This window comes from Anabrus simplex, chromosome 3 (assembly GCF_040414725.1).
Source record: "Anabrus simplex isolate iqAnaSimp1 chromosome 3, ASM4041472v1, whole genome shotgun sequence".
NCBI lineage: Eukaryota > Metazoa > Arthropoda > Insecta > Orthoptera > Tettigoniidae > Anabrus > Anabrus simplex.
Window position 1 is genome coordinate 290,565,657 of NC_090267.1, and position 13,756 is coordinate 290,579,412.

Sequence of the window (13,756 nt, forward strand, 5' to 3'; positions counted from 1 at the left end):
CGGGAGATAGCAGGTTCGAACCCCACTGTCGGCGGCCCTGAAGATGGTTTTCCGTGGTTTCCCATTTTCACACCAGTCAAATGCTGGGGCTGTACCTTAATTAAGGCCACGGCCGCTTCCTTCCCACTCCTAGCCCTTTCCTGTCCCATCGTCGCCATAAGAGCTATCTGTGTCGGTGCGACGTAAACCAACTAGCAAAAAAAAATCAACAGTAGCTATTTTTCCTTCGAGCAATGTTCACGCATGGTTGCAACTACGGTTTTTGAAATCTGTCTCATTAATAACAATATGACTGAATACTTACAGCCTTTTCTTTCAGTGTCCACCGTCATTTCATTGACCTGAAAAGTTTATGAATAAGCATATACAACTCGCATTGTCTATTGTCAGAAATTCATCGTAGTTTGTCGCAATAACAGCACCGAAATGTTGCGCTCATTTTTCATTTACTTATTAATTATTTCCTTTCATTTTGTCAGCTTGGATCACTGAGTAATGCCATTGACGTCTTATAAATCACACACACCTACACAATACTTGATTCGCATGTATGTGCTGGTACGTATCTTCGAGGTCACTGTAAGGATTCTGTGTACATTTCATACAGAGTACCCTAGACCGGTTTTCAAGTACAGCAAGTGGCTGGCACGTGAGTCATCCTCTCCTACTTGCCAAGCCTTTAGGGGAAGTGCACAACAACATGCGTTGGCCTGCGATAAGAAACAGGTTCAACAAGCCCTATATTTTGCTACTGTACTTCCACTACGCGTGGACAGAATGACGTAACCGGCATACCCTGCTACGGCCGTTCAAAACACATTAGGTCCTGAAATATTTGGCTCAGTTAAGGGCAAACTAATAGGACAAGGTAAAAAGTACATAGCATATATTGTGATATGTCTTTTTCTTTGCCGACTAGCTTAATATCTGCACGTATACCCCTAACACCCTGTATAGATCGACATACGAAAGTATATGCGTGTTTACAATATTGAAGACCTACATTTACAGATTAACTGCTACTAAACGTACGTCATATAGACAAAGGATTATACCATAAGACACGCCGGATTTAGTGGCCTAAATGGCTGGTCCTATGATATGTCATCTATTCTTGGGTCAGATTGAGTTAGAAACGTGGAACAGGGTAAAGATTTTGTAAGATTATCTCACATTACATTACTTTTCGGATACATACATAGCATTTGGCTCACATATGGCTACTGGATGGGCCAATTTTCGTGAAGAGTTTAATGATTCTGTATTTCATATAAGTAATTGAAAGTATGAATTATGCATGTGAAAATTCCAAATTGACTTAACATCGATTAAAGAGAAAAATCAAACGTAAAAGGGATACAGATACGGCAAAAAGTCATAAGACCACGGTTGTAGATCATTCCAAATTGAACGGAGATTGTGCAATCCGTTATGTGATAGGAATTTCCGAAGGTCTGCACCATCATTAAAATTGCCTGCATATTTCGATATTCTTCGGGGATAAAAAGTGAAAAATTTAATGATCTAGGATGTTTTCCGTTCGTTACAGGCTAAAACGTATAATTTTGTCAAATTTCAATTATCTTCTTTTTCTTCTGGCAGATTATGGCGCAATTTGGATTTTGGGCGAGGCGGGTAAAAATTAGTACTTTCAGGAAACTAAACCAAAAATTATGGAGATGGTCATTATTACCCCTTAAACGGAAAGCTGTACGAAAATTTCGCCAAAATAGTCAGTGTAGAGGCACACAGTCGTTACGATTTGATTTATATAGATAAGGAATCTGCTCCATGTAAAACACCTTTTGGGCTATGTCCGCTGGACTTAACCTGCAAAAGTGACCATTCATGATATCTCCCATAGTAATCCTCCTAACGAAAGAATGCACATGAAAAAAAGGTTTAGAGGTGGAATTCCATCACGTTTGGTCGATTTCCAGTCAGGTTGGTCTTGTTCTGTATATGTTGTGGAAGAGTAAAATCACCATTTCGGTTCCCTATAAACCGCCAGTCCATTCCGGAACATGAAATGTTATTTACGTTTAAAACCTACCTTTGGACAGGTGGATGCTAAATATAAATTTTGGTTCGAATGTCTTCAGTAGTTTTCAAATTGTAAGGAGTGCGCTTTACACGCACCCGCTCGGGAGTTAAGTCCGATGGGACTTGTACAGAAAAACGGTCCGTTAATGATATCTCCCTTATTAATCCTCGTATCGAAATGATGCACATGAGACAAAAAGGTTTAGAAATTATTATCTACCAAGGTAGGTAGATTTCCATTAAGTTCGGTTGTGTATATTTTGTGAAAGTGCAAAATCACTGTTTCGGTTTCGTATAAACCCCCAGTCAATAGGGAACATGCATGATCCGGGGTTTTAATTAAAAATATGCTAATCTGATTCAAAATTTCGTGCAGAATTCAAAAATGTGATCAGAATGTACAAATAATAACTCCAAACATGATAAAAATCTACGAAAATGTCACGTCACGCAAGTACGCGATCTCATTGGTCTGACGTCATCGTACAGGTTGACTGAATTAGCAGACGAAATAACGCATAGTGCGCTGTGAGAAGCAGGATACACTTCGCGTATTTCTACTTTACGTTAGTGTCTAGTATGATTAAATTCGAGGTCTATACATCGGATAATAATCTGAGTGGTATATTTTAGACTTAAAATGAATCCTGCGCAGACAGTGAGGCAGAAAACTTATAAATGGTGTAGAGTTCCGATGTGCAATAGCACATCGCATACCATACCAAACAAATTTTTTATACATGTTCCAAAGACGCTAAAACTAGGGAGAAATGGATTTTGGCGAGCCGGAAAAATGCTGGTGATATATCGGAAAAGTCTACAGTTTATTTTTTTGAAGATTTTAACGTAAGATGAATTTGTTTGAATTTTCAAATCATTTTTCCATGTCAGCTGTTCTAGTGGTAAAACTTTAAATTTTAATGTATGATGCTTTATTTAAATGCTTCAATTACATCTTGGAATATGAAAGTAATAAACAGTGCATTAAATAATGCCGATTATTAAAGTATTCTCCAAACCTAACCTATGTTTTGGGTGATCCATGTCAAGATAATAAATCAATGGGGTTATGAACCATTTTGACAGCTCTAATTCTACCAATATATCTTGGCATGGGACAGTTATGTATGTCTTTATTGAAGAGCTTAATTGGTAAAGAAATTTAGGCTATATCTAAATAGTCTATAATGTAACAAAGAATAGGCGTGTACATCACGAAAGGAAACAACGTGAATTTAACAAATGTATAACTCTACACAAAACCAATGCTTGTTTGTTGGGGTCTTATAAGTTAACAATGCTCAATTATAATAATTATCATAATATTAATGAAATAAATAACATAATTGCACACAGGTGAAAATAGTGATGTAGGTGTTTAAAATATTATCCAACTTAGCCTAAGTTTTCGGTTATACAAGCCAAGTCAATAAACCGAAGGGTAAAAATACCGCGCGAGTTGGCCGTGCGGTTAGGAGCGCGCAGCTGTGAGCTCGCATCCGGGAGATAGAAGGTTTTGAACCCCACTGCTGGCAGCCCTGAAGATGGTTTTCCGTGGTTTCCCATTTTCACACCAGGCAAATGCTGAGGCTGTACCTAAGGCCACGGCTGCTTTGTTCCCATTCCTAGGCCTTTCCTGTCCCATCGTCGCCATAAGACCTATATGTGACGGTGTGACGTAAAGCAAACAGCAAAAACAAAAAAAAAAAGTAAAAGTCACAGCACCCAAAGACATTCCTGTATTGAGCGACTAAAATGTCACCAGGACACTTTTCTTTCCTGATATGCTCAGCTTGTTAAAAGCCAAATGTAATTAATGTTATTGGCTTCACGCCCCGCTAACAACTTCTACGATTTTCGGAGACGCCGATGTGCAGGAATTTAGTCCTGCAGGAGTTCTTTTACGTGCCAGTAAATCTACCGACACGAGGCTGACGTATTTGAGCACCTTCAACTACCACCGGACTGAACCAGGATCGAACCTGCCAAGTTGGGGTCAGAAGGCCAGCACCTCAACCGTCTGAACCACTCAGCCCAACTTGTGAAAACTAGATGAAGTCATATTTATCTTTATCATGTTTAACTTTTTCCCTCCACCAAGATATTTAATTCTCTTTCATGGGCCCCGGAAGTGGGTAGGCCAGTTGCCCCAACCATAAATATATATTTTTTTAGAAATGATAGGTTATAGATCTACAGTACTATGATCTTTCTTTCTTTCTTTCTTTCTTTCTTTCTTTCTTTCTTTCTTTCTTTCTTTCTTTCTTTCTTAATCAGTTTATCCTTCAGGGTCGGTTTTCTCTCGGACTCAGCGAGGGATTTCACCTCTACCACTTCAAGGGCAGTGTCCTGGAACGTGAGACTTTGAGTATGGTGATGAAACTGGTGAGGAGGGCCATTACCTCGCCCAGGCGGCCTCACCTGTTATGCTCAACAGGGCCTTGTTGGAGGATGGGAGGATCGGAAGGGATAGACAAGGAAGAGGGAAGGAAACGGCCGTGGCCTTAGGTGCCTGGAGGAGAAGTAGGAAAATACGAAAAACCACTTCGAGGATGGCTGAGGTGGGATTCGAAACCCTTCTACTCAGTTGACCTCCCGAGGCTGAGTAGACCCCGTTCCAGCCCTCGTACTATTTGTTTTCAACTTTCATGGCAGAGCCGGGAATCGAAACCGGGCCTCCGGAAGTGGCACACATTAACCACTACACCACAGAAGCGGACTAGTACTATAATGCTACCTATATGTTTATGTTAGTGCTGAAATCCGATTTCTTACTTTACTAATGCTGAAAGCCCGAAAATGTAATGTTATTCTTTAATAGGGGAATCAGTTCAGAAGGAAATATTGAAAGTGATGTGATATCTATCCAGGTTCGTTGTTATCCTAATACTATGGGTTACAGTACATTGCACATATACAAAAGACGCCACTTACAAACTTGCTTGTTATCCGCTAATTTCTGCGGCCACAAAAGTCACATTTTTCAAGAATGATGACATCTACACATAGTAGATTGACTGTGCTGTTTTGAACCTTTCTTCTGTCATTTCGAAGTTATTCGCGATCATGAATAATAAACGATCGGCTTTTAGCAACGGCTGATGCACAACGGCTGGTAGAGCTCCATGCGGTACTGGATCGTGACGTCACAGCGCGCCGCTTACGTCAGAGGCCGTTTCACTCGCCTTGCGGAAAGGCACTATTAAATATTTTTTTAATGGTAGAAAACAAGGCAACATACCACAATGTAATACGTTTACGTACTATTTCATTGGTGTACTTTTCAAAAAAAATATTTTTGAAAATGATGCATGTTCCCAGATTTAGAAACAATATTTGCCCTAAAACCTATCAAGGACAGGTGTATTCTAAATATGAGTCTTGGTGGAAATACATCCAGTAGTTTGTAGCACTCGCGTACATACGGCGTAATTAAGGAAGAAATAATACAGTTAAGAAAGTTGAAATTAATAGAAAATGGATTATAACTGAGGACAGCCGGATAACGACAAATATGTAAATGCCAAGTGAATGTATTGGAAAATCAAATGCCCCTCAATAAATTATGCTAGTGTGAGTAATGGATATAATAAAGCGGTAACAGAGGAGAAATTTAGGTCAGTGATTCTTAGGTAAACAAATAATAAGAAGATGACTAATGGTGTTATTACTTAATCTATTCGAGGGCGGTTATAATATCCAACGATATTCCGTCAATATCCCGCAGATAGGCCGATTGACGCCTCTCTTGCCTTCTACCCAAGGAACAACCACGAATTTAAAAGCATGATGAGAAAAAATGGCAATACGTTACTTCCCTGCTGGCATGCAGTCAGAGACGTTGCCATGGTAACCTGTAGGTTCGTTGTCGGTCTGTCGGTCACTCAATGCAGAGCATGATACCAGCGTAAAATTGTAAATTTCTCCGTTATGTGAAGAGTAAGGTAAATTATGAACATAACGAAAGTTGTTTATAATGAAGAGACGTTTCACGTACGGTAAACGAAGTTTACAGAAAATCAATAGTATAAGAGAAAATGGAGGAAAACCATTCTGGTTTTCCTATAAACCACCCGTTTATTCAAAGATTTTAAAATAATATGCATATAGAAACCTTCCCCGAGATGAGTATACTCTAAATATGAAGTTTGGTTGAGATCTATCCAGCCGTTTCGAAGTGATGGTGGAAAGACCATTCAGGTTTTCCTATAAACCCCCCGTCTATTCAAAGATTTTAAAATGATATGCATATGAAAGCCTTCCCCGGGATGAGTATACTCTAAATATGATGTTTGGTTGAGATCTATCCAGCCGTTTCGAAGTGATGGTGGAAAAACCATTTTGGTTTTCCTATAAACCCCCGGTCTATTCAAAGATTTTAAAATAATATGCATATAGAAACCTTCCCCGAGATGAGTATACTCTAGATATGAAGTTTAGTTGAGATCTATCCAGCCGTTTCAACGTGATGGTGGAAAAACCATTCTGGTTTTCCTATAAACCCCCCGAGTATTGAAAGATTTTAAAATGATATGCATATCGAAACCATCCCCGGGATGAGTTTACTCTAAATATGAAGTTTGGTTGAGATCTATCCAGCCGTTTCGACGTGATGGTGGAACAGACAAACAAACAGACAGACAAACAGACAAACAGACAAACAGACAAACAAACAGACACGAAACGTAAAAACCACCGATTCGGTCTTGAGTTGACCTAAAACGGATAAATATCTGAAAAATTGGCAAAACAAAAGAAATTACAGACAGCGGACCCCCTACAATTTTATTTATATAGATTCATAAAACCGTTGAAATGGGCACGGAAAGCAATGTGACTACGACAGACATATCAAGACGAGTTATCTGACCTATTTATAACGAATGCTAAAGAGCGGCACGGGTCTTCTAGTTTATTCTTATAATTGTTTGTATTGATAGCATTAGTATTACATTGATGTTATTATTTACCTAAATGTTATGTAGTAGAAATTAGTCCGTCACCGTCCATTTTTATTGGGGAATTTTCCCTGCTGTTGACGCCATAAATAAATAAATAAATAAATAAATAAATAAATAAATAAATAAATAAATAAATAAATAAATACATGTTTGACCCTTTGACCGAATGGTCAACATATTGACTTCGGTTCAGCTGGTCTTGAGTTTGATTCCCGGCCGAGTCAGGGACTTAATTTCTCTGTCTCGGGGACCAGATATTTGTGTTTGACTTGTTGCACATCTCTTCATTCACACACAGTATAACACGTCACTAGGAAGTTCAGAAATCAGAAATAAATGAATATTTTAATGTTTAATTATGAATGGATGAAATTCGTAAAAGGTGATGAAAGGCGCAGAAATATAAACAAGAGAAGAGGATGTAAATCGGTAAATAAGGTCGATAAATAGGGTGAGATAATTTTAATGCAACCTAAGTAAATATCATAAGCTAACGTAGGCATAATAGCGATAATAATACTATTAATGGCATTGGGTTTGACCACAAATTCTAGAAATACAACTTGGCTACATTTAACACTTCTGCTCAGAAATTAACTTTACACAGATCATATGTATGTTGAGTCCTCAACCCGAGGCTGGTTTTAACCTCAATAGATCCATCATCAACTCCCATAAGTTGCTTCGGTGTCACTAAAGAGACGTATTAGGGAAATGAAGAGTGAAATAGTTTCCCGTTTCTTTCCTCACTGGGCCAGAAGGTACTGTTGCATATCAGTCTGTCAATCTCACAGACATGCATACACTAACCGACTCCACGAACGACACTTTCACACCATTCATCGCAGTGACCGGTTGCATAAGGAACGGTATTACTAGCATCGCTTATACGCCAGTCACTTTCAGGCATATCATCAAAACCAAGGATAAAACTGAGATTTAAAGAATGAAAGAGACAAGCTTGATCTAGCCCATATCAGGAGACACAGTACAGTCCGCACACTGTATCTCATCAGATAGAGCATAAGTTACAGAAATTTAATATACAAAATGCCTCAATATTTTTGGTTTAATTACTACATGCAATAAGAGATAATGAACATTTACCCCATATAAGACACTGAAAAGATACAAAACATTTTAATACAATATTCTGAACATTACTGGATAATATCAAAATCGGTATGTCTAACTCTTGTCCCGTATGAAGTAGTGTATGAACTGAGATGAATCTTCGTAGCCAGTTTTTAAGACCGGATGGCCTTCGTGACATCAACCTCATCAGAGGAGTTAATGGGAAGAAGTGAATGACGTGCTATATTGTAGTAGGAATGGGGAGGGTGAAACCTGGTGCCGGCACAGTCTACTCCTGTTGAATAGAACCAAGGGGTCTGTGCCAGGCTTTGCGTCCCCATCCGACGGGCAAATCACCATCAACGACCATTATATCATACGGAATTTAAATCGAAGCTCTTGGCACGCTATCTAGTGATTATAAACTGTGTACCACCAACTTCCCTACCCTGCCGGCCAACATTCTGATCGTGAAATGTTTTCGTCCAACGGGACTAGAACCGGTTAACCACAGATTAACGATCATGGTCGCCAGGTGGTCTATAATATCAAACAATGACATACACTGAGTGGCTAAAAGTCGTGGGAAGTCACTGAATGTGATATTAATAACGAGTTACTCCTCCGCGAGCCCTCGAAACGGCAACAATACAGTGAGGCTTCGACTCTACAAGGTGTTGGAGTTATTCCGGAGGAATCTGGACCCACATATCTTTCACTGCTACCCACTGTTGTTCTTGAGCAGTTCGTGCGGAGTTCATGGAGCGTACACCAGCATCGACAGCATCCCATAAATGTTCGATTGGATTAAGATCAGGAGATCTGGAGGGCCAATACATAGTCTAACTTCACTGGAGTGCTCCTCCAACCACCTGCGCGCCACCACAGAGCGGTGACATGGCGCATTGTCCTGTTGAAACACGGCATCTCCATCAGGATACTCTACATCCAGAAAGGGATGCAGATGGTTTGAAAGAATGTCCACATAACGTGCACATGTCAGCGCTCCATGCAGCCGGACAATGGGGGTTAATTGCGACCATGAGAACGCCGCCCAGACCAGAACTGAGCCACATTCCGCCTGAACACAACCTCGTTGTCCAGCACGATCCATAGCTTCACGGGGTATATGCCACACTCTCACGTGCCCATCAGTTCGATACAACTGGAACCAGGAATCATCGGACCATACCACACGCCGCCCCTGTTCCATGGTCCATTGCCGATGTTCGCGGGCCCATGCACGTCGTTGAGCTCTGTGTCGAGGTGTCAGCAAAGGGACGCGGATTGCTCGTCGGCTGTTGAAGCCTATGTGGTGCAGTTGCCTCCTTACAGTCCTGGTAGAAATGTGTTCCTGACTCCCAGCATTCAACTGGGCGGTGATCTCACTCACAGTAGCCCGTCGAGCGCCCATCATGGTTCTGAGGAGGCGACGTAATGTCCGTACATTAAACATCTATGGTCTTCCCATGCGGCGGTTTACGCAGTGGTAACATTCTCTCTGCGATATTGAAGATCTACCCTCAATATTGTTGACCACGGACACCCGAATTCGCGTGTAATCTCCGCAATGCTATGACCCATGCGCCGTGTGCCGATACTCATCCCATATTCAAAGTCGGTTAACTCGCCACGTGTTGCCATCTTCAGGACACCGGTGTCTGTGATAGACTGCTCAGCTACGCAGCAGCTAGCCGCAACGCGATGGGACACCCCTTACCGTGACGTTTGGCCATTCAATGTACACTGACTTAGCAAATGTCATGGGATAGTCACCTACTAGTGTGTGGGGCCTCCTCTCGCCCTGCGAACTGCGGTGAGACGCCGTGGAAGTGAGTCAACAAGTCCCTGGTAGTCCTATTGACGCAGCAGACACTAAATCGTTTGCAGAGCGGCCGCCAATGCTGGTCTGTTCGTGGGTGCAGGATCCATAGCATGGAGCCTGCGTTCCAGGACAACCCAGATATGCTCGATAGGGTTCATATCGGGGCTCCTGTGTGCCCATGGCAGTCGTTGGACCTCCGCTGCATGTTCCTGGAACCATTCCCGGACGACGTGCGAGCGATGTGGTGGTGCGTTATCATCTTGAAACACCGAAGAACCGTCTGGGCGCTGGAAGGCCAAAAGTGGGTGGAGATGGTCTCCGAGCAGCTCAACATACCGCCTACCATTCAAAGTCTCTTCCAGAACAACTAGGGAGCCCATTCCATACCAGAAAAATGCACCCCAGACCATAACAGGGACACCAGCGCCCTGGACCACACCTTCGAGGCAGGCGGGATCCATCGCTTCATGTGGTCTGCGCCATACACGGTGCCTTCCATCGGCATGGTGCAGTTGAAATCGTGATTCGTCCTACCATATCAGGTTACGCCATTGTTCCAGTGTCCATCCCTGGTGACTGGCGACAAATGCGCATCGTTGTGCTCGATGACGTTGGGTTAACAGTGGCACCCGTGTGCGGCGCCGGCTCCCATACCCCATAGAACCCATATTCCTACAGATTGTCCACTGGGTGACGTGTCTAGCACGGCCTGTGTTGAATTGAGCCGTGATTTGTTGCACGGTTGCCCGTCTGTCACTATTGACAATCCGTCTCAGATGTCGCCGGTCACGGTCATCGAGGGTGGCTGGACGGCCGGTCGTTCGTCTGTTGTGGACGGTGACACCCGCATTCAACCAATCACGATACACCCTGGACACAGTTGATCGTGTGAAGCCGAATTCCCGCACCACTTCCGAAGTAGCACTTCCCATCCGCCGGGCACTGACCATCATACCCCGTTCGAACGGTGTCAGCTCACGACGACGTTCCCATGTTGCACCTGTCACATCCACAGCCACTGCTCACAAGGTCTCCTATACAACTGCCGCTGGCACAGGGGGCGTGTGGTGCGCAGACAACACACCTACGCATCAGTGCTCCGCCATCCCATGACATTTGCTCAGTCAGTGTATATTCTAAGTTTCACCAATTATATTTATACATATACACAAATAAATCAATAACTGACGAGCACATAGCCTTACTGGAGTGGAACGCTGGTAATTTCACAATTGAAAAGCCCTAATGAGCATATATAAGTACTTTAATATTGACAAGAAGTGAAACTGAATTTTGGTTGGTTTCTTCAAACTCAAAATTTCAGATCAATTCGAAACATACAGGATACGTTCCTGGCACTGAGAGGTTTAAGTGACACGCGCGTAAAATCGCTACACGTAGAAATCAATGCTGATACCTTGAACTGGTGCCTTTGCTGGCAGGACCTAGTGTTTACAGTGCACTATGTCTTCTGGTATGGGCTAGAGCAATTTTGTTACTTTCATTGACCTGTCTCAGCTTTATCCTTAGCTTTGACAAAATGAAAGTGACTGAGGTATGAGTAATGCTAGTAATGCCATTCCTTCTGCAGCCAGTCCCTGCTATGAATGGTGTGAAAATATTGCTCATAGGGTCAGTTGGTGCATGCATTTCAGTGGGCTTGGCAGACTGATGTGTAATAGCAACTTGTGGCTCGGTGAGGAAAGCAACGGGAAACTACCTCACTCCTCATTTCCCTAGTACGCCTCTTCAGTGATGCCTAGACCATCTATGACAGCTAATGGCGGAACTGTTGAGGATCCAACCAGCCTTCGGGCTGAGGACTAAACATACATACACCTTGAACTGACAGATTCTGATAATCGATTCGTTGATTCAAAAACATATCTATTATTTCTACGCGATCAATTGGTAGATGTTGTCTTGCAACATGTCGCAATTTTTTATTGAGAAAATTGCCCAAAATAATAAAAACAAATTGATAAAATACATAGAACTCGTAAAAAATCGCCAATTACATACAAATTCGTGAAAAAATGGTAAAATAAATAAAATTTGCGATAGGCCGTGGCTGTAAAATGTTTGCAAATCGTGCAATGGACATTTAAACGCTTAATTTATATTGCATTTATCTTTTGTTTAAAAAAATGCTATTTGTTCGGGGTGTCGACCTATAGAGATCTTTTGCCCCTATTGCACTTATGATTTATAAGAATTAATGAAAGCCCATTCGCGAAATTAAGATTCCCTGTACATCTCACTACCAAACACCACAGAACCACACAATATTCAATTCATCCTTCCACGTAGGTTTGACGAAAGGAAGGGCGTCCGATCATAAAACTGGGCCAAATGCACAAGTGTGGCTCCACGAGAGTGTGGGGAAAGTGACAGAAGAAGAAGAGAACTTTTCATGACGCGTGTTTGACGCAAGGAGTAAGCTCATATGAATGGTGCTGCTATCTAGTTCGTAAACTATCATTCTGGACTTGACGAATACAGCCAATTTTCAGCGGGTATCGTAATAATAATATGAGTTGAATTCATGTTTAATAGCCTATATAATGTAACTTACCGTATATATAACTGCCAGTACTAGCCATGTGGAGAACACTCCCCGTGTCAGCATTCTGGAGCAAGTGATCGTTCCAAGTGTGTGGTCGAACTGTACGTCTTATCTTCGTGATAAGATAACCGCTCAGTATAAGCTCTGACTTTCTGTGTAGCTATAGAATTATATTCCGGTAATTAGATTAGCACTTTATAAAACATACGAAGTCATGCTCAGTTTGATCAGGAACTAGTCGAATGTTTGCTTAGCGGTGATCAGCAAGAAGTGAGCGAGTTGGCATTATACTGGATGAAATCGCTGTTTCCCTGTTTCGCTGGCTCGCTGTCAGTATAGCATGCCCCTTCGCTTTCAGGGACTGAAATTAAGGTATTGTGCTCTAAACAAGCTATTTTTCAGTTTTAACTGCGGTCGTAGCCATGAAATCCCTAGTTACGTGGGGAATCCAAATCATGTCTCACATGTAGGCCTATAGCAAAGCAAAGTCACCCCCGTACAGGGAATGAAGGCCCTTGGAGGAGTGGAAGGTAAAGCTTCAACCATTGTTAACCTCGGCACGTGATGGCGTAGAGTGGTTATATCTACGCCCGGCCGCCTTTGCCCCCAGGAATTAACCTGGTACTCATTTTTGGTGTAGGCTGAGTGAACCTCAGGGCCACATGCACCTCCGGAATTGGAAATCTCGTTTCTTAAATTTTACGACTTCCCCGGGATTCGAACCCACGTTCTTCCGGGAGAACCGAGCACGCCTTTACCGCCTCGGCCAGGCAGCCCCTGTCTCACATATATAGCCGGTAAAAATACTTTCACTTTGGGTAAAGTCCACTGCCTAACGAATAATAAATAATGTTATTGGCTTTACTTACTTACTTACTTACTTAATTCCTCTTCATGGATTAGGCTAATAGCCTGTTCCGACCTCAGATTTCATTCCATCTCTTCATAGGACGACCAATATCTCTTCTTCCTGTAGGATGGTATTCCAGGGCAAGTTTTGGGATTCTGTCGTTATCCATCCTCAGAACGTGGTTTTTCCAATTTATCCTGTTTTGGAATATTCATTCATTGAGAATATATTTAATTTTTGTCTTATCTCTTCATTTCGTATTTTATCTTTTAGGGAGTATCCTTTCACTGATCTTAGGAATCTCATTTCAGATGATTGTATTTTATTCCTATAGCTTATTTTATCTACCCATGTCTCACTTCCATATAGCAAAGTTGGTACAGCCATAGTCTTATAGAATTTAAGTTGAGTATCTTCTCTTACTTTTCCTTTCAGTG

The 13,756-nt window shown here is 41.9% G+C and overlaps 1 protein-coding gene across 1 annotated transcript in view; it reads right to left on the reverse strand.

Moving 5' to 3' along the window:
- The window catches only part of LOC136867238 (uncharacterized), a 51,140-nt gene extending 38,588 nt beyond the window's left edge, over window positions 1-12,552 (reverse strand). Inside the window, exon 1 of the mRNA XM_067144378.2 lies at window positions 12,479-12,552. Within this exon, the coding sequence (XP_067000479.2) occupies window positions 12,479-12,532 (54 nt within the window). The 5' untranslated portion in view covers window positions 12,533-12,552. The remainder of the gene's footprint in view (window positions 1-12,478) is intronic.
- Between the last annotated feature and the right edge of the window lie 1,204 nt (window positions 12,553-13,756).